At 33.5% G+C, this 8,738-nt stretch overlaps 2 protein-coding genes across 3 annotated transcripts in view; one reads left to right on the top strand and one right to left on the bottom strand.

The window, feature by feature from the left end:
* Positions 1 to 85: 85 nt before the first annotated feature.
* Positions 86 to 2,060, bottom strand: LOC113502211 (PE-PGRS family protein PE_PGRS16-like). The gene is made up of 5 exons (XM_026883667.1): positions 1,815 to 2,060; positions 1,244 to 1,708; positions 1,062 to 1,159; positions 710 to 851; positions 86 to 633 (listed from the first exon to the last, which is right to left on the bottom strand). Exons 1-5 carry the CDS (start codon positions 1,929 to 1,931, stop codon positions 568 to 570), a joined length of 888 nt encoding a protein of 295 aa, XP_026739468.1. The 5' UTR covers positions 1,932 to 2,060; the 3' UTR covers positions 86 to 567.
* A 1,159-nt stretch (positions 2,061 to 3,219) lies between these two features.
* Positions 3,220 to 8,738, top strand: part of LOC113501901 (inositol hexakisphosphate kinase 2) — a 43,871-nt gene continuing 38,352 nt past the window's right edge. The window contains exon 1 of one of the 2 annotated variants that reach the window (XM_026883207.1): positions 3,220 to 3,531. In XM_026883207.1, the coding sequence (XP_026739008.1) occupies positions 3,445 to 3,531 (87 nt within the window). In that variant the 5' untranslated portion in view covers positions 3,220 to 3,444. The remainder of the gene's footprint in view (positions 3,532 to 8,738) is intronic. The other variant, XM_026883208.1, reaches the window with a different exon arrangement.

Below are 8,738 nucleotides of genomic sequence, written 5' to 3'. Positions count from 1 at the left end.
ATTGAAATGATGGCAACATATTAAGTAAAACATACAATACTCCTTTTGCCGCAGTTTACGTGAAAAAATTGATTAAAAACAAAAATTTCAACAGTACATTTATTCTAATAACAAAGCATCACCTATAAAATGTTTTTCACAAGTCAAATAACTATCTCACTAACCAATCAATTAATTACAAAATTAGACCCATTTGACTATCATACCTGCAACCTTTAGAGGAGTGGAAATCAATACAATTGTTTAAGAGAAAATGCAACTTACTTTCGATACATTTATAATAGTATTTTTAAACAGTAATTTGATTATTTTGTTGACAATTTTTTTTACCATTGTATTCTTAAATGCATTTGGGAATTTGCATCTAGGTATTTATGTACAGCCTAGTATTACGAGTCATTAAGATCCCCAATACAAAATATTTCAAACCGTGTTTAATAAGGTACCTATTTATTTTAACTAATACACTAACATTAAAGCATTCAGGGTGATATTTGAATATTTCCTTTATATATAATGAAAATGTTATACAGGTTACAATGGATGTGTTCAAGTCTGTTAATTGATTTATCGTGGCATTGGTGGCATATTCGGCATAGGTCCTGACATGGCTGTGTTAGTTCCTAGCAACACCTGCAAAAAACAATTGGGTAAATAACAATTCAAAACATAAATTGTATATTACTTTTGATCATTGTTATCATCATACCTGCTTCTGTTGTGACTTTTCCATCTCAGCCATCTGAGCTCTTTCTACTTCAAATATAACTGGTGCAAATAGGATGACAGATGAACTTGCCACCACCCACATTACCGAGCGAGATAGTCCATACAAAGATTTAACTCCTGACCTAAAATTATATAGATAATGAGCAAAGCAAAGTAAACAAAGTAGTAATAAGTTACTAGATGCATAATGGAAGTAAAAACAAGACCAACCAGTTATTGAATTAAGGTTTCTAATTCAATTCTGTTACATCATTAACTTAACTGGTAAATAAGCAGTTAACAATAAAAAGTACTGATAAGCTAATTATAGATAATGGAAAAAATGATCTTACAATGTATTTGTAGTGACTGAATAAGTGCAGCTTCGAACACACTCAGGGAACATCTCTGTCAGCCCCCATAACCTCTCTGATAAGGTCTCATCAGGTTCCTGCGTTATAAAAGTAGGAATAAATACAATGTAACATGATAATAAAAGTTTATAATAATTGAGTTAGATAATAGAAATACTCACATCATCATATTCTTTCAATGAACCTATAGCTACAGATCCTGCCCCTCCCGTTCCTCCTATGCCCACACCTCCGTGGCTACCAATTCCCCCATGGCCTCCCGCTCCTCCCATGCCTCCAACTCCCATAACGCCACCAGCTCCTCCAACAGAGGCTCTGGCTCCACCATGGCCTCCAGTTCCACCATGGCTTCCAGCTCCACCATGGCTTCCAGTTCCGCCGTGGCCTCCAGTTCCCCCGTGGCCTCCAGTTCCCCCATGGCCTCCAGTTCCCCCATGGCCTCCGGTTCCTCCATAGCCGCCTGTGCCTCCATGGCCTCCAGCCCCTCCAATGCCGCCAGCTCCTCCAACGCCTCCGACGCCCCCGCCGCCGCCGATTCCATCAACGCCGCCAACGCCGCCAACGCCACCAATACCACCGCCTCCGCCACCTCCAACTGGTGTCCCAGCACTCGGCGACGACCCGAGCTGCAAGTAAAAGCATTATCAGCATCACTTAACCCCACTTTCATTTCCCCTTATCAGTATCACTGAACCCCATATTTAATGCCTGTTATCAGTCACCCTTACGTACCGACGGGGTTATGAAATATTCCTCGGGCCTACGTTCCGGGGTATCGTCTTTGCTTGCCGTCAAAGACTCCATACCACTGTCGCTCTGATCCAGTTCATCCGTCAAATCCATTAGCATGTTTTAATTTGTACACCTTCTATTGTTGAATTACACTTTGTCGATATTTCTTAATACAATATCTTCACTATTTGGTTTTATAGCCCCAAAAAATTCGTAACATGCATTACTCTTTCACAAAAGACTGGTGTTGCCAATTAAGATCATGTTCTCTTATCACAGTTGTAAAATCGTGTCACTTGACCAAAAGCGTAAAATATTATAAATCGATAATTACTCTAAATGTTTTTTTAGCAAAAGCTTAAGTCATAAAAAACATTAAAAAAATAAGAACTATAACAAGTATTTTCTGGAGTTAGGTGTCAGAGTTGATAAGTTTGTTTTATATAAGACTAGTGTAGATAATTATTATGTACTGTTGTTGTCGTTAAACCTTAAGTTTACTACTGATAGTTTACTACAAGTTTAGACCAGAATCTATTTAAGATTGTCTTAGGGTGAGGTCGCAGATTTTGTACCCGTAATATAATATGACTTCCTGATAAAACATTTAGAACATAGGACACTAGTTTTACTAAGTAAACTTATCATGAAAATTTTGGGTCGAAGGCAAAATAATCTGAATGACTAAACGACTCGGAACAAATTAATAACAAAATAGATTTGGTTTACCCTACTTCATATTATCAAGCGGTTTTGTACCAACTTTTTCTCATTGAAAATGTACATGGAGTGGAGATGTTTCCTAACATAGAACAAAACATAAATATTTACTTGGCAGTCAGACGGGTGAGTGCATATACAGGGGACTTCTGCGGGCATTTCTTGACTGGTCCTCTATTTAAAATCAATCCCAGTTGAAGTTATTTGATATTTTGCATTTAGGCAAATATCCTTGAAAGGACTTCAAAAAAACATTCGAAATTTAAAATATAAGGAGATTGATATTTTGAAAAATAGGTTATTATGAAAGGTTACATTTTACTTGTATTTATCTTCATGTACTTGTGATTTCTGAACCAAGTTACATGTCATAAGTTACGGGAATTTACTTATTATGGTTGTTCTGGAAAATATTTAATGAATGTAGGTTGCATTTTTATTCGATTTAGCAGTAACAAAATTAAGTAGTTAAACTATTTTGCTATTCGAATAAGGGCTTAGCTTCCATATCAATTAGTAAATCTAAAACCTCTCGTTGTTTAAATGTATAGTAAACTTTTTGTTGAACAAAGATTAGTTTTTCCCGTATGACAAAAATTACCAATCCCTGTGACTATGTAAATCGACTAAATAAAAGGGTGTGACTAGTTTTAACTATCTGTGGGTCATGTATGATTTTGACAGATTGTGTTGACAGCAGTCTTTTTTCTGGAATCTGCCATATTTTGTGCAATTAAAATAAAATTTAATTTTTAATAGTATTACTTCGTCCTTCTATTTATGTATTTAGGTTCACGGTATGCTTTAGTTGCGTTAATTTCATATTTGAAAGATACCTTTATTTGGGAACAAAAACTAAACCGTTCCTTATTAGGTTACATTGTATTTTTACATGCAAAAAGTTTAATTTATGTTAATCAGTGAGTGCACTAACGCTGCCAAAATTGGTGAAGTCTGCATATGCACCGTTGAGTTTCCTTCGAGTCGTGCTTCAAAGGTATGTAGTTTTGGTTTCTGAAATTAATATGTATAAATTAGTTGCATACATTAATTTGCTTAAAATAACAATATGGTGTTCAGTTACACTTAACACATTGTTATTTCTATGTATTTATTTGGTCAGTGTTTATAAATAATATCTTATCTTTGTGTAAGCTATTCACATTTAAGTGGAGGTTTTTGAGTGCTTAGTGACAAACACATAATTAGGAAAAACAATACATTATTTCCCATACTTCAAATATTTTCTTCTAGCAATTATAAATCCTAGTAAAAATGCAGTAGACAGATCAAGTTTATGTACACATTTACAAAATGATTATATCAGTGCTTGTGTTGTTGTCAATGACTAAAGCATAAACAATTTAGTAGATATTATCAAGTGATAAGCCTATCATGGATTGACAGTGTTGAATGATGCTGACCATCATCTGATGCTGTCATCCCTAAACAAAATTGATTGTAAATAATATTTCATGATAAAGTATGTTTGAAAGTTTTGATTGAATATGATACGGATTATGATGATGGAGTAAGAAAGCTTCACTCTATCAAAACACACCTTGTTTTTATGCTTCAAAGAAAACTAAACATAATTTGTTGTTGTATAGAGTTGATTTTACCAACAATACCTTGTTAAGGCTCATTAAGCTACAAAAACCTTGGGACTACATGATCTAATATTTTAACTAGTAGTTAGACTTAAAATATCTGATTATGTGTGTGTTTTGTTTAATAACTACTTCCTACCATTGAAAATTTCATAGCACTATTCATTTACTTTAAAAAAAAATACACAAAACACAAACAAAAAAGGTAAAAGCAAACTGATGTTATTTATTTTTAATTATTTTATTTTTTAAGAATAGTGCTTTTGTGCATTTACTGCCAAGCCATAAAAATAGGTAATGTTTCTCAGGGTTTTTTTCTACCTGTTTAAACATAGCCAAGCTTAATCTTTTAATATTTCTTATGTGAGAGGGTAAAAGTTATATGCCATTCTGATAAAAAAAATGAGCATCCTAAAAGAATTGGAGAAGGTGATCATTATCCATGTCTTACTTGAATAAAATTGATAATTTTTCTCACATAAATAGTGGTGTATATAGATTATGTTCAAGCCAGTATATAAAACTCTTTAAAGCAGTATGTCATCATGATCAATGAGCAAAGAGCGTTAGTAATTTTAGATTCATTGAACAGATTTAGATGAGCTACATTTTAATGATTGATCGTAACATGTGCTGTATTTTACAGCACCAGTGCCAGTTACTCTAGAGTCTTCACACATGCTTCATAATGTTGTTATAAATTGTGATATATAAAAAAATACATGATTAAAGACAAGAAGTATACAGCTTAAAGTGAAATTTATTTGTGGACTGCTTGGCATTAAGAAAAAGTAAGTTAGTTGATGACTACTTTAATTGGTATTAAATTTTATAAAAAATGTTAAATGCAATTGTTTTAAAGAACTAGAAAATAGAGTGATAAGTTTTATACTAAAGTTACCTTGACACAGTAAATTTAAATTGTTAATAATATTTCTTCTTTAACCTAGTTTCTTTATAAGTTAAATTAAACTCTTTTGTAATTCTAATTTAAATTATCAAACCAACTTTTTGTTTGACTAAAAACCCTTTTAGAACAAATACTTTTTTGTTTAAAATGATATAGCTTTATTAGTGAAAGTAACTGAAGGAATTGAGTATAAGAATATATGAAACTACAGTTTTAACAGTACTCACAGTCATATATTATACTACTTATAATATAACATTATCTCTAGAATGAGAACATAGAAATCAGGGTCAGCAACATTACAACAAATACATTATATAATCCAGCATACTTTGGCATAGACCAAAAACTAGCAAATATATGTTGCTCTTACACTTAAGTATGCAGTTGTTACTTAATTTATCAAATGCAATAATCACATTAGTCTGAATAAAAGCTAATAATAAACAACCTTCAAACAATGCTATTAGTTTCAAATTAAGCAAAGCTTGTATTATGTGTACTAGACAACTGATGAATATACCTATATACATGTTATAGGTAAATGACACCCACAAAGAACAAATCTTTGTGCTCAATACACAAACATCTGTCTTGGGTGGAAAGTTCCCACTGGGAATCGAACTCACCACCACTGGTATATCTGTCCACGCCACTAACAACTAGACCAACAGGCCAGTCAAAATTATGATATCAGTGTAGTATTTAATCAAACTAAATTTAGTTAATAACTAGGTGAAGTGCACCCAGAACTTTCAGTGCTATTTTCTGGTTAATGTATAGACTATGACACTCATTTGTTGAGGTATTCTTTTGGTAACAGAATTTTCAAAACTGTTGCAGTAGATCCTGAGATTACTACTCACAATGCCACAAACTATACATCTAAGATATTTTTATAAATAACCTGTAGACCATCAATTACGATATTCTTTGTTTTGTATCTATAAAAGGAACTAAATATCAAATTACAATGGTTATTCAGTTATAATGAAAGTTCTAGCCCCACCAATATATAACATTTATTTGCAGAGATAGATATCTTATTTACTCTCGATTTTCGTTGTAAGATGGGTCATAAACTACCTGAGACACAGGTAATACAAAATAAGCTTAATGTTTTTTTGTGTTATTTAGTAAGATGATGTGATGGTAATAACAATTTGCTGTAGGTATCTATCCTAAGGATATCGGACATATTAGTTATCGTCCGAATTATGTTTTTATTTACTAAGAAAATTTTAATTCCATGAGACAAATAATATCACCTGCTTAAGTGAAAAATATTCACACTTATTATAAATTTGGCGCCAGAACAGTTGACGCATGTCATATCTTAATCGCTTTACGAATCTGTATTGAAACGGTCACAATACACGTCAGTTTCATCCCCTTTATCTCGTAAAGATCTTCAGCATCACGGCTATTAAATACCAATCTCGACCTGTCATTGTCACACAAAGGCCGACAAAGGGATGACATGTGTTTGTGCCGCGAACATTGAGCTGTGAGACATGAGAATGTGAGCTACTCTCAAACCTTTGTGTAATTAAAATAAGCTCATACTTTTATGAGTTTTGTTTCTCCCGGAGAGAAAACGTTTCTGAAATAACTCAAGCTGCCACGAACCGATGTTTAATTATAATGTGCATTGCCAAACCGACAGACAGTAATTTCGCGTTTTATTTACACTTTAAGAAAAAAATGTGTTTGTGTACTTGCCAAAATCAAACTAAGAAATGTTTTAATAAAGATAACTGCTATTATCTCTACCTCTCGCTTCCACTTGAAATTTGTTAGCTCTTCAATTTTTTTAACTCTCGAGGTTATGACTCTACATTTTTCCAGCAACATTTTGGCATCAGTGCAAATTACAAATTTAATTTTGTAGTAAATTCTATTAGATTATATTTTAATGGCTAAGTATCCATGCGCGAATTTAGAATGTTACCTGTAAAAATAAATGAAGAATTTCGTAATAATAGCCCGGAGTAGTATTTGGTATAAATTTATCTAAAGACTCACACTTTTGAAACTGAGTGATATTTCCGGTAAATACAACACGTTGGTTATTATGCATAATAATAAATGACTTATTTTTGTATTGGACAGATCACTGACGTTAATTTAGACTCATGATTCATTACATTAAATAGAATTTCACAGTGAATATCAGTCATAATAATATAATTGTTTACTGACCATTTACGTTCATGCTTTCTAATTATAACCAGGAATCAAATTCTTTTAGACTATTACTCAATATTATGTTATTGTTACACCAATAACTAAAGAAAACAAACAAGTTATAAACAAGCCCCTATCTGTCAATACGTTTCATTCAAGAGCGGGAATGACGTCACTGTCTATCGATGTCGTCAGTTCGCCATTGCACTAGAATAACTGCACTTAGACGACTTCCCATGTATTTATGTCTGATATGATTAGTGCAGCCCTTCCGTATTGTGCATGCAAATAGCTTTTGTTTACATTCGAACACGATAGGTAAGGTGGCCTCGAAAATGTCGAATTTAAAATAGACATACGGTGTTGAGTCGTGAGCGACGTGATCAGATTGTTTAATTGGAACTCTCCGGATCTCCGATCATCAGGTCATACTTCGTGCATGGAATTGTGATTGCGATCTGTTATCAAGGAAGTTATCACTCCAAGCAATGGCCTTAGTTGGACATTAATGAGCTATGAACTACAGTAATTATGTCGATTATAGTTACTGGACGTCGCTTATGCTTAGCTTCGAGAGCCTTCACAAGTGGGAGGACCTTTGTCTCAATAGAAAGATAATTCTTATTGTTATAATAATCTCTATGTTTTATAGGTTGACAGCAGCTATCTCTAAGCAATATATGAGGCCGAATTAAATAACATTTAATACGGCAGTTAATATTGGGAATATTATGTTCTGACGTATTTAAATGAGTCAGTTATCACGTTGCTAGCCCATGATGAAACTTTCTCTGGTAGTAAAGGTTGTCAAAGGTCTTCGTACGTATTTATTGCTAACGTCTGGGACGCGTGACTCGACAGCCAATCCCAGTCTATTCTGCCTTATCTCAGACATGCATCTGGTTTGTAGTGGTTTCATCAAAACTTTGTGTTCCTCTTAGTTAAAGTTGTTGATTTCTTGACAGAATCATGTGACGGCTTTTTTGTTAAGAGATCGTCCAGACAGATTAATGTGCGACAGATTTTTTTGGTTGTTACTATGCACATTCTTGGCAATTCGTATCTGCTATTTTATTCGTATGAAACAGTGCACGTGGTAGGTGTTGCTTAAATATTTCATCACGTGTCATCTTTCGATAAAATTACAATTTGTTTATATTGAAGAGTTGACCGGTAAACAACTAATCATGTCCGCCCAGTTATTATTGAAAGACAATGTGCAAGTAGAATGATATTTCCTGCGGTCCCACAGTCGTGGCGCGACGCCAAAGCATTCCCGAGACCGTTTCCTTCTTAAGGCCGTTTCGAATAATAATGATTCACTTGCTGCGTGTCATCAAATTATTACTATAAAATTGATTATATTATTCGCATCAGTGCTCTTCCTGATTCAATATCATATCCCTGTCCAGCTGGTTTTCAGAAGAGCGTAAAAATGAAGAGACCTATTGATTGCCGTCGATATTATCACTAAACATATATTATAATGATATATCA

The sequence above is a fragment of the Trichoplusia ni genome, chromosome 16, assembly GCF_003590095.1.
Source record: "Trichoplusia ni isolate ovarian cell line Hi5 chromosome 16, tn1, whole genome shotgun sequence".
In the NCBI taxonomy this organism is placed as follows: domain Eukaryota; kingdom Metazoa; phylum Arthropoda; class Insecta; order Lepidoptera; family Noctuidae; genus Trichoplusia; species Trichoplusia ni.
The sequence above is the reverse complement of the archived record's forward strand: the minus strand, read 5'-3'. Positions and strand labels throughout refer to the sequence as shown.